This window comes from Tupaia chinensis, unplaced genomic scaffold (assembly GCF_000334495.1).
Source record: "Tupaia chinensis unplaced genomic scaffold, TupChi_1.0 Scaffold000527_1, whole genome shotgun sequence".
NCBI lineage: Eukaryota > Metazoa > Chordata > Mammalia > Scandentia > Tupaiidae > Tupaia > Tupaia belangeri.
Window position 1 is genome coordinate 5815604 of NW_006160040.1, and position 12953 is coordinate 5828556.

At 43.9% G+C, this 12953-nt stretch overlaps 1 protein-coding gene across 1 annotated transcript in view; it reads right to left on the reverse strand.

Annotated features, from left to right (window-relative positions):
* Positions 1-5378: 5378 nt before the first annotated feature.
* Positions 5379-12953, reverse strand: part of DDO (D-aspartate oxidase) — a gene marked incomplete in the record, with an annotated part of 22374 nt that continues 14799 nt past the window's right edge. Inside the window, 1 exon segment of the mRNA XM_027775141.1 lies at positions 5379-6893. Within this exon segment, the coding sequence (XP_027630942.1) occupies positions 6326-6893 (568 nt within the window).

Genomic DNA, 12953 nt, shown 5'->3' on the forward strand with positions numbered 1-12953 from the left:
AGTTCATGATAGGATAAGAAGGAGCAAGATTTTAAAGGAAAAATCAGAAGTTGTCAAAGACTGACATTGTTCCGTGATGTTTAGATTTTACCCTTTAGCTATAAAAGCATCCTTACTATTGAAATCATTACAAGAAAATAATTTCCTTGGAAGGAAATCTGAAACTTTCCAGCTCCCATTCCCTTTCCCTTTTGGGATGATAATTTCATAAGAGCTATTTTTCACAATGTGAAGTTTCTAAGGAATGCAGAATTGACTATCCAGTCAGACCTTATGAGAAACGGGACCAGGTCAGAATCTTACGTCATTCTTAATGCTTCCCCAGGTACACATGGGCCTTAGGGCTTTCCCTTCTACTTCACATTTCCACCTCTCTCTGGCCTGGCTACCCCTGTATAAACCCAGACAGCCTGGATGGATGGTCAAGCACCAGTCTACATATCTCCAGAGTTTGCAATCATCAGGAACTAACTTTAGAAGCTCTCAGTACAAATTCTTAATCTGACTGGCTTAACTCAATTTATAATTTGAGAACTACAGCAGAGCCTGCTAAAAGCATGACCTCTACATTGCCACCAAGCCAAAAGACTACTGTTCCCAGCTTCCTTTGAGGCTAAATCTTGTGCAGTGAAATACAGTGGAAGCACAAGTTTTATGTGAGTCTTCTGGAAGTTTCCTTGGGGGTGGATGTGATGATGATGCTAGAAATATGACTACCATTTTATACCATGAGCACAAGGGCCACGCCCTGGGAAAACAGTGTAAGGAGGAGATTGGATCCCAAATGATCATTGGCAACCCACCCAGCTGCCCTTTTACATGAGGGAGAAATACGTGCCCATCTTGCTTAAGCAAATACTTGGGGAATTCTCTTTCTTCCAAGCGAATCTTAACCTTACTAATATATACCAATAATCTGTGACCAGAGAGGCAGGACACTGAGAATTCTGCCTCTATAGTGAGCCCAACAGATATGAGTAGATTTCTGAGGAAAGGGGCTTGGGGAGAAGACTTTTTGGAATATTGACCACAGTGACTGAGTTCTATTATCAGGCGACTTGGAAGTTCTAAAAGTTCTTGGAAGCATGGACAGGAAGTTCTAGAATACTTAAAAAATTGGGGGATAGGTGGAAACTGTAGAACATGCATCAGAGTAACAAACCATGACGGACAGGGAACAGGTTGTGGGAGGTGGCATTGTGGGTGCCATGGCTACAGGCCAGGTTGGCAAGTGCCCTGAGCAGGTGGAAGTCAATTGTTCTGCTAATAATTGAAGAAACATTGGTTATACTTTGTAAGGGATCTGGTTAACTCACTCCCTTTGGCTACTTAGGGCTGTGATTTATAGGCAGCAAAGTCACTTAATATAATAAAGCCCCCAGGCCTGCTGAGATTTTTCAAAGAAAGGGACCACTTAAACGTCTCAATCAGCTTTTCTTGGGTGAATGATATCCTGGGGAAACAGGTTTCAAATGGGTCTCTATCACTCACATCCTCAAGGAGAAAGATGAGAGGAATCAAGGAAAAATACTACAAGTGCTACATTCATTTCAAATATTTGACAAGTTATGAGAGTGCTGGCACAGTTTTCTAAGAACTACAACTCTCAGCAGACACAAGTCACACAAGCCTTTCCTTCCTTCTCTCCAAACGCTCTGAAGTGATTGAGAAAAATTGGTTCAAATATCAACTGATTTGAATGCATCTATTTAATAAAAGGAAAAATATGTCATTTTTAAAAATAGTTTTTCTTCTATACAACTGTGTCCAACTGGGCTATGACCTTTCCATTTAACTTCCTTTTTTCCCCTAAGCTAATAAAATCCCCAAAGTGTGTGCATAACCTTTGTCTGCTGAAGAGGCACCGTGCTGGCAGGGACAGTGCCTGAAACCAGCCTCTTTCCCCTGGGCACAGGCACAGCAGGCGCAGACTCAGCCACAAAGGTCAGACACCTGGAAGTGAGGACTCCAGGGGAAAATCAGTTGTTCTTCATGTTCAGAAAAAAAAAAAAGGCAAAAAAAAAGCTCTGAAATAGAAAACAGAAACCGTGCTGGCAGGGACAGTGCCTGAAACCAGCCTCTTTCCCCTGGGCACAGGCACAGCAGGCGCAGACTCAGCCACAAAGGTCAGACACCTGGAAGTGAGGACTCCAGGGGAAAATCAGTTGTTCTTCATGTTCAGAAAAAAAAAAAAGGCAAAAAAAAAGCTCTGAAATAGAAAACAGAAAAGAAAAAAATGTAGTCCACCCTCAGGCATTGCTTAGATCTCCAAGAAAGATGTCAATTTATAGAAACATGAAGTCTTTGTGGAAATAAATGAAGCAAGCTGTGATGGTTATTTTTATGTGTCAACCTGATTGGGCTAAGGGGTGCCCAGATTGCCGGTAAAATGTTATGCTGTTTCTGGGTGTGTCTGTGAAGATGTGACTGGCAGAGATAAGCATTTGAATCAATAAACCTAGTAAAGAAGATTGTTCTCAGCGATGTGGGAGGCATGACCCAATCTGTTGAGAACCTGAACAGCAGCCAGAAAAAAAGGTGATAAGGGAAACATTGTTCGGTGCTTGAGCTGGGACATCTATCTTCCCCTGCCCTCAGACACCAGCGCTCCTGGACTTCAGATTCAGACTGGGACTTATTCCATTGGCTCCTCCTGTTCTCAAGCCTTCAGGCTTGGACTAGAACTGAAACCACTGCCTTTCTTGAGTCTCCAGCTTCCAGACTGCGGACCATGGGACTTTTAGCCTCCATAATGATGGGAGTCAACCCTTCACAATAAATCTTTCTCTAACTACATATATCCTATTGGCTTTGTTTCCCTGAAGAACCTTGACTAATACATCAACCACATGAGAAAAGCAAAAGCTATTTCTTTAGAGCTTGCTATATCAAGCCATCATCACTTGCATTTGGCAGAGACTCAAAGGCAGGCATTTAAGTGAGAAAGCTTTGTAGAAAAAAGAGATTTTAGATTGGAGGCTGGCAGCATGGGGAAGCTCTAGGTGAGTTCACTAGAAGCAGGGCATCTTGTATGATGTATTAAGGGTGCATATTTTGCTTTCTCTGATTTGTTTATCCTAAGTTAGAAGTAAGGATAAAAATTAGGGAAGCTATCAATTATTAATCAAGTCCCGGTCATTTTGCATCAATTGTTACAGAAGTTACTGTTTAGCTTTTTGGATTGTCACAAGAGATAGCAATCTGACTTCCTGCGAGTCTGACATACAGCAGGCTGGCTTCCTCTGTTGTTTATTGCAGATAAGAGGATTGATTTCCTGAGCAGGTTGCTGCAGATTGTAGGTCAGGGTTCTATTTTTATATATGGTCTGGCCATTGTTCATTATATATTCAGTCTCCACCTTTCAGACAAAGACAGACAGCTGTCTCTGGCCAGCCAACTATATGAGAAGGCGATTCCCAGCATTTCTAGAGAACCACTTTGGGACACAGTTCATTCCCATAGGCCACCTTGTCTGGAAGTGCATAAGGACACGCCCAGTCAGTGAGCTCATCTCTCTTGGCTTGATGCACCAAGGAGGCGAGGAAAGAAGAGAAGGTTGTGGTGATAGTAGCACTGGAGCACATGAAGAGAGGAGAAAATGGTGCTCAGAGTTCTCAGCCCCCATCTGGCAGCTAGAACCCTGTACATAGCTTTGAAGAGTACTGATGCCACAGCTCAGTCCACCACCAAAGAGTTCAACGAAGCAGGACTAGACATCAGTATTTTTCCAAAACTCAAGTGATTCTAAGGTGCAGCCCAGGAGCCAGCAGGTGGTGTAGTAGTTAAAGTGCTGGACTCCCCTATGGTCGACCGCAGTTTGAGCACTGGACCTGGTGGCTTGAAAATCACATGGGGTGTACATGCATGTGTGGTCAAAATCTCTAGAGGAGATTGGAGGAGAAGGGATTGTGGCATGCCATTCCCATTGGGGGGAGTGGTGATTTGTCACTTTCCCTCTCTATGTCTCTATGGCAAAACAAAACAAAACAAAACAGATAGACAGTTACTGACCAAAATGAATAACCTTTGAGATACTCCGAGAGCAAATATCTAACAATCAGGGAACGTGAAATCAGGGCATGAAACCATGACCACTTTCTCCAAAAGCTGCCAGTCTTTCAGTCTTGTAATATTGACCTTTAGATGTACAAAAGGCAGGGTGAAGCTAAACTAGAGAAATGAACAGGCAAAGGTTGGAGTGTGTGAGCCTTTCTATACAAAGTGAAAGTATGGCAGGAACCAAACCATAGGCAAAAGGAACAAGTGAGTACACGTAAAACTGCTGAAAAGCAACCGAAATACTACCTTTTCTGGGAAAGCTTCTTCATCTTTATTTTTAACCATTAAAAAAATCGATTTCCCCCTTTTAAATTGCCATTTTATCATATTTCTCATAGATTATGCATGATTTGTATGTGTTTGCATTCTATCTAAACTACACATTTCTTAAATATTATTAACAGAATTCTGAAAAATTGCATTTGAGGCATAACCTCAAAAAACAAACAAAAATTACACACACCTCGTATCCATTTTTTGTTTCTAGTCATTTCTGAATTTTCAGACACCATTTTTTTTCTGAATTTGATACACCACCACCCCCTGGTGGAAGTCTATAGAAAACACTCCACACTTCATTTAACTAGAGAATGTGGATACTGCAAGGGACGATTAAGATCATCCAGTATGGGGACCAGCAGTTAGCATAATGGCTATGTCGCTGGACTCCCACCGCAGTTCATGTCCTGGACCCAGTGACTAAACTCACACCGGGCGTGTGTGCGTGTGTGCGTGTGTGCCCAAGATCCCGAGAGGAGAATGGAGAAGAAGGGATTGCGGAGTGGCCATCCCCCCTGGGGGGATGATTTCTCGCTTTCTATCTCTCTGTCTCTCTCTCTGTCTGGCGAGTGCATGCGCCCTATAGCAAAAACCTCTCCAAAAAAAAAAGATCGTCCAGTATGGATGCACCTCTCTCTCTACCAGCAGAATGTCCCATTCAAACAAATGCATATTCAAATTCTCAACGAGCAAAACAGTAACTGTTCTGTAGGTAACTGTTAAGTAAGCTGTGCTGAGCTGTCTTTTTCTCACAAATTTCATCGTCAAGCTCACATCTCACCCTGGATATCCAAAACAGAACTTATTATTACTGAACATAAGTCATCTTCCTCAAAAAATAAAATGAAGATAAAATCCATTTCTCTTCAATTCTCCCTTAATGAATGGCCCCTCTTTACCATTTGCACAAGCCAAAACCCTCCTGAGGACTCACAATTCACATGGACATATGGGGGGGGGTCTTCAAAAAGTACGTGGAAAATATAAATTATAAAGATACTATCCACGGAGTTTAAACTTTTTTTCCCACCAAAATAAATTGATACTTTAATTCCTTTTTCCATGAATTTTTTAAATACTTGTGTATTCAAGGCTTTGAGAAGACCTGAGTCAAACAAAACAAAACAAAACAAAACAAAACAGGTTGAATTTATGTAACTCAGCAATTCCCCAACTACTTTTAGTACAGGACACATTACCTCTGCCCCTATACTTTGTAATAACTTGCAGAATACTTTGGCTGTATTTCATTCAAATGATTGTTCTACCTTAATTAGCAAATTAGCTCTTTGGCTGCATGTGACTCAGTTTTCAAAAGCACTTAGGCAAAGCCAACCACGCAGCAAGCCAGGACTCGATCATGGTAATGAAGTACACAACCCTTAGGTGGCTGACAGCCACATCCATAGGCGGCTTCCTTCATCTCTGTCTTCTACCATCACCATCGGCTGAGGGGCGGAAGAGGTTGCTGCCAGTACTAGTGGTAACCATACTTTGTCTTCAATTAAATGTGTTAAGTCTCCATCGTGCGATCACCACGTCATTTTATTCAGAGGGTTTATAATGATCATGCGGCTGTAATCTGGGAGGGTCACGGGTGGTTCTACAATTGGCAGTGATATAGGTGTCCTCCATACATTATCTCCTCCTAGAATTTATGAACCAATAAATATCAAAATTCCAATGGTTTCCAGCATCCAGCATTCACAGAAATTAGCACCGATCCTTGGCCATCAGACTTTTTTTTTCTTTTTTTAAATCTTGCTCTATAACAAATATTTTATCCACCAAAACAAGAAAAATGGAGTTTTAGGCACTATGTGGTTAGTTCTAGGCTTCTTGAGTCTATATATTGCATTATTTGTAATTTTGAAAACAGAACTGTTTAAACTTTCTCACAATAGAAAATGTATTTGAATGTGTTCTGTGCTTAAATTGTGCTTTGATCAATAATTTCCAAAGCCACTGAGTGTCATTTCATGTCATCTATAGCTTTGACTTGGGGGCAGAGGTCTTGAGGGCAAGGACACACTCACGCACTAGCCTGGCGGCCTCCAGAGCAGTGCCCCAGTGCACCGAGATGCCTCCACTCCCGTGGCCATAGTGGTGGACCACAGGCAACCTCCGGCCATCTTGGACCAGAAGCTCTTTCTGCAGGCGCACTCCAGGTCTGGAGGGCCTCAAACCCACCTTCTCCTTTATGCTGCAGGCCCTGTGGAGGGAAGGCTCCAGAGCACAACATCGGGAGAGAATATCTCTGCTAATTTTTGCATCTGGGGACAGATTCCAGTCTCCTTTTTGCCTCGTTCCACCCAGGGTGACGTCGTATGCACCAGGGTAAATATATGTCAGCCCACTCCCTTCTCGGATAAAATGCTTCACCCAGGGAGCCTGAACTTTGAGCACTTGGCCCCTTACAGGGAAAATCTTAGAGTCTCCCATGAGCTGTCTGCTCCCAAGGCCTGAACAGTTGACCACAATGTCGAAGGACGGATGGAGCTCCCACAGGTCTTCTACTCGTCGGGTGAGTATCAGGCCTCCGTTTCGTTTTACCCTGGAGAGGAGAGAGCATGAAGTGAGCCTTCTTTCAACCACTTCCAGGAAGTGAAGGACAGGAAAAGGGGAACAAAACGAGCCAATGGACAGGGACATCAAGAGCTTCCAGGGGCCAAGCAGGCCTCATTCTAGCCATTGCCTCATGTCCATGGAATTCCCGACGTTAAACTTGAATGAAAACCAATTTTGAAATTTCAAAACAAAGGAAATTTTGTGCCTTGTGCTTTTAATGTTTTATCCAATTCCTATACCATTCTTCATGCTAAATTAATACCAAGCTGATCCGGTATTTTAAAAGCACAAGCATTTCTTGTTCACTCTCTGCATTTACCTAAGTTTACGGTCTTAGACATTTTATCTCCTGTTGTTCACTCTTGCATGTCTCTTCGCCTTGGTCTGGTTTCCCTAACTAGACAGCTGGGAAGGGGTCCCATGCCCCCTCCTCCTTATGTCTACCACATGGGGCATTAATACAATAGGACCACACAGTATTTGCAGCAGATAGACTAAGTGACACTGTGGCTATGATTTTTTGGACTAACTGTATAAATAATGAAAAGAAATGGCTCATTCAGACCCTATAATCCTCTTTTTTAAGTGTTTATTTGTTTATTGAGAGAGGGGGAGAGATCCCCGACAGAACCCTGCCATGCTGCAATCCTCCCCTCGCTATCCAGTCAGACAAGATCACCACATGCCTGCAGGTGGGCCCTGCAAATACTCGGATCCAAACCCTGGACCCTCCCTCCAGCACTGCATAGCAGTGCGCCCCTTCTCCTGCACCACCTCAGCTGGGTTGGTAACTTTTTAAAAATTGGAGTGCAATACTCATAAAATTTTCCACTCTATTTTGATCTGTGAGAGGTTTTTGCCTTAGGGTGCATGCACTCACTGGAGAGAAAGAGAGACAAAGATAAGTGAGAGGGAAAGTGAAAAATCCACTCCCCAGGGGGGATGGCAACGCCACAATTCCTTCTCCATTCTCCTCCCAGGATCTTTGGCATGCACGCACCTGTGCCCAATGTGATTTTTCAAGTTATCGGGTCCAGGACTTGAACTGCGGTCAGTCATGTGGGAGTCCAGCAATGTAACCACTTCGCGATCTGCTGGTCCCTCCGCTCTGACGGTTTTTAAGTTCAGTGGCATAAAGTATGGCCACACTGTTGTGCAACCATCACCACCATCCATCTCCAACACTCTTTTCGTCTCATAAAATGGGAACTCTACAACTAGTAAAATATAACCCCAGGCCCTATCTTCTTTTTTTTGAGAGGTTTTTGCTATAGGGCGCATATGCTCGCCAGAAAGACAGAAACAGAGAGACAGAAAGTGAGAAATCACCTTCCAGGAGGGATGGTCACACCTCAATCCCTTCTCCATTCTTCTCTCAGGATCTTGGGCACACATGCACATGTGCCCGGCATGAGTTTAAGCCACTGGGTCTGGGACTCTAACCGCAGTCAACTATGTGGGAGTCCAGCAACATAGCCATTACACCAACTACTGGTCCTGGCCCTATCATCTTATTCATAAGGTCATTTGTAGAATATAGGAGATTTAACATGAAAAAAGATGATCAGCAGCTTCATCCAAAGAGTGAATGGTGGGTGCAAGGCATAGCTCAGAGGGACCAAAGCTCCATTAACCAGATGGGGAGGGACTCTTTGGGGTGATTCTAACTTTCTACTCCTACTTCCTAACCAGGAAGTTCGACTGAAATTTGTGCTCAGATCACTAGGAAGCTGGCTGCCTTCTCTCTCTGGCCCCCATTTCTAGAGGACACCATGAGCTGATGAGAGAAGACATCCATTGCTGCTCGGCTGCCATCATAGACCCTCGGTTTCCCGCTGTGTAAAACAACAGCACTGAGTTGTATCAGTGGCTTTCCATCTTCTCCTCCACTTGGCTGTCGAGTGAGCTACTGGAGTGGGTGTGTGAGCATAGAGTAAACGTGCCAGCACCTCGCACTGGGGTTCTGTTGTCTGGAGCACTGCTGCCTGAGTGACAGCTGGGCCTAATGGTTAGTGCACGACAGGTCCATGTCCTCTTAGAGCAGGAGGTACATGGAGCTCTTTCGGCCCAGTGCAGTGTTGGGCACAGCACAGACTCTCGGCAAATATCTGCTGAGTAATAAATGCATCTCTCATTTCTCCCAGCTTCCCTTCCTCCCTCTGCAGAAACCGTGAAGTACAGCAGTCCTCCTTTATCCACCAAGGGTACATTCCAAGACCCCCACAGGATACTGGAAACTGCTGATATTAATAGAACCAGACACAATCTATATTATGTTTTCCCCTGTATATACCTATAATAAAGTTTAATTTATAAATTAGGCATAGAGAAAGATCGACAACAATAACTAATAACAAAATACAGCACTTAGGACCATATACTGTAATAAAAGTTGTATGGATGTGCTGTCTCTCTCTCCCGGAATATCTTACTGTACTATACTCAGATAATTTTGAACCGTGATTGACCATGGGTAACTGAAACTGCAGAAAGTGAAATCATCGCTAAGAAAGGCCTACTGTATCTCCACTGAGCAAGAAAGGTTCGAAACCTCTGGGTAAGATTCATACAGAGGGCCAACTGTATCAGTGTAGCAAATCTTAAATTTTAAGTTCTCTCAGTGGAACAAATAATTTGGGATCTTAAATTATGTTTTTTTTTTTTAACATATAATAATAGATGGGTATTTTTAAAGGTGAACTAACTCTGCAAAAAAAAAAAATCCCCAACACTGGCATAGAAAGGAGAGTAAATTGGAATTTATGGCCATTCTGACCAGCACAGGCAGTGTGTTTATAATGTTTTAAAAAGTGAACACAAAGAAGAGATGTTTTAAACGAGTTTAGCAGCCCAGCCTCTGTGGTAGTCGGTAGCATATTGAACTTCAGTGCTGGAGGCCACAAAGCCCACTGAGGTTTGGCTCCCTGGCCTGGTCAGCCTAAAACAAGCCAGGCATGCACACCTGCCCAAGACCCTAACAAGCTGGAGGGCTAGAGAAGGGGGTCACAATGTGACCAGACCCATTCAGGGTGCTCCTCTCTGTACCTCTCTTCTCTCTCTCGTGCACATGCATGTACTCACTATCATGAAAAACAATGAATTTCTAAAAATTAATCAATTAAAAAGTTTAGGAGGGCTCTATCCTTTGCCACTTATATGACCTTGGTCAAGTTATTTAGCTTTTCTGAGCATTCTGACTTCATCCATCATATGGGAATAATAATACTGGCTTTCTAGGCACATGGTGAAGATGAAATGAGACGTCTGGAGAAAGTCTGACAGTGCACAACACATTACAGTAAGGAATTATTTAAGTGTAATGGCATTAGGATGTTATGTGTGTATTATTCGAGGGTGTCAGTTTAAAGATTACTCCTTGCTTCAGAAGAACCATGAAGAACAATGTCTTATTAATAATCAGAATATTAATCAATTTCATTCTATTTTGTCTATAAACAAGAAAAGAAAGAAAATTGCTTTAAAATCTCAGTTGGCAGGGCCAGCAGGTAGCATGATGATTAAGGTATTGGACTCCCACATGGCCAACCACAGTTCAGGTCCTGTGCCCGGCCCCTTGAAAATCACACCAGGCGCATGTGCACATGTGCCCAAAATTCCTAAGAATGGAGGAGAAGGGATTGTGGCATGGCCATCTCCCCTAGGGGGTGATTTCTCACTTTCTCTCTCACTGTCTCTGTCTCTCTCTCCTGAGAGCACATGCACCCTATAGCAAAAACCTAAACAACAACAACAAAAATAACGTTTTCACATAATACCGCTATTCCTAACATAGTTTATCACAGAATTTTAGAGTGCATGTATGTCAACAAAGCAACTAAATATATACCATTGGTGGGGGTTTCTTCAAAAATTCATTGACATGTCAATAATATTTTTATTATTAAAAAAATTATCATGGATTTCAAGTTTTTTTGCACCAAAATGAACTCATATTTTAATTCCATTTTTCTACAAACTTTTCAAAGTCCCCCACAGAGTCTAATTTTAACCTGACGTTATCTCATTTGATGACCATATTCCTTACTCTTTTCCTTGCATACACCAACAAAATAAACTGCATTCCATCTCATCCTTCTCCAAATGTCCATCCTTGCCCAGCCCACTCCATAAACTTGTAGTAACCAGGCTAGGCCTCATTCAGGATAGAACTGCTTCTGATCCCTTCCAGGAAGGCAGATGTGTATGAGGCCGGAGTGATCTTGGAGGGGAGCGCCACTCACCCTTTGTCCAGCAGGTGGGGCTGCGTGGACAAGTTCACCTCTGCAGTTGCCTTAGGGCAACTACTGACGTCCTAATGGAAGCCCCCACAGCTACTGCCCTCTACATAGCCTCTATTCCCTACTAACCTTGTTGCTTGCCATCATCAGAAAAAACACACACCATCATTTTTCTGCTTTCCTAGGTGGAGCCCTCTCTTCATCCTTGTGCAACCAAGGAGAAAGGAGAGTACTGCCATTGTACTGGGTACTTGGAGACTTTGCCTACAGCTCCTCAGTTAGGGGCTGGCCCAGATGGTGGGAAGGGAAACCCCAGCCGCCCTAGGAAAGAGGACTGTGCTCTGACCTGCCTGGCCGATGTTAGGCAGGACCCTTTGCAAGTTGGACATTAGCAAGTCTGAGACTGTCCTTTGCAATGCTGATGCGTTTTCTGTACAGCTAACAAGGAAGTCATAGGAGTTTCTTTCATAGGCATTGTTTTGAGTCTGGCCAAGTGGGAGAACACAAGACACAGGAGAAGAAAAAGAGGGAGACAGTAATGGAGAGGCTTGTCAAAGGAGTGAGAAGAAGAGCATGGAGGGAAAGCTCGATGTGGTCAGAGTGGTGGTCAGCATGGGGCTGCTCAGGGCCGCAGTGTAAAGCACGGCCTCTTGGAAAGAAATCAGGGTACCTAAGTTGCAGGCTCCCTGCACAAAAATGGACCCCCTTACTCTCTGGATGTCAGGAAAGACAGGATGATCCCAGTCCCTCTGGGATGATTTATTTAGGTAGGCTGCTTGGCAGAAGACTTAGTGTCTCTATGACTCATTTCCTGGAAGGGGCATGTTAAAAAAGCAGCAGAAAATGACTCCAATGGCTGAAGATACAAAATACTGCAAGGGTGATTAAATTCTGACAGTTTTGTTTGCTTGCTTGTTTGGGACATTAGTAGGCCTTTTTTTTTTAATTTTTTTTTTATTGATCTGTTCTTTGAAAAATACTAAAGATCAGGGACCAGCAGTTAGCGTAATGGCTATGTCGCTGGACTCTCACATAGTCAACCGCTGTTCGAGTCCCGGACCTGGTGGCTTAAACTCACATCGGGCACGTGTGCGTGCGTGCCCAAGATCCCGAGAGGAGAATGGAGGAGAAGGGATTGTGGGGTGGCCTTCCCCCCTGGGGGGTGATTTCTCGCTTTCTGTCTCTCTGTCTCTCTCTGTCTGTCTGGCGAGCGCACGCGCAAAAACCTCTCCAAAAAACAAAAATACCAAAGATCTAATTCATTCATAGTAAAGAATCCCACCGACCCACCCCCTGGAAGTTTATATTACTTAAGAAGGATAGACTTAAGCCATTATATGTGTGGCTTGCTGAGCGAAATGCTCATTTTTGAGTCAGAATAGTGAAGGCTGAACATACACGTTGTGTAGGAGAAGTGTAGGAGGCAACCAAATAGACCCTGAGTGTGAGGTACAAGCAGGAATTGTGTAGGGTGTGTGACTGTGATGGGCCACCTATCTGGGGTAGCTGCAGGAGTGAGGGGGTGGCAGCCCACAGAGGAAGCCTCAGGTGTCCTACCCCACACTGATGCTACCCTGCCTTCCACCAAACTGCAATCCTCTCCCTGAAAGGCTTATCTTGGGCTGCAAAATCCCCCTGGGGAAGAGAAGGGATCGTCGCCCACCACAGTGGCCATCTGGTCAGGCTCTTGAGGCAGAGTGAGGAGTGGACATCTAATCTCCACAGAGGAGGCAGCGCACTGTCCGTGGAGACCCCACACTGAGCAGCAGGAAGCAGAGGTATCAGGGTACCAGGTGGTGAGGCACAGG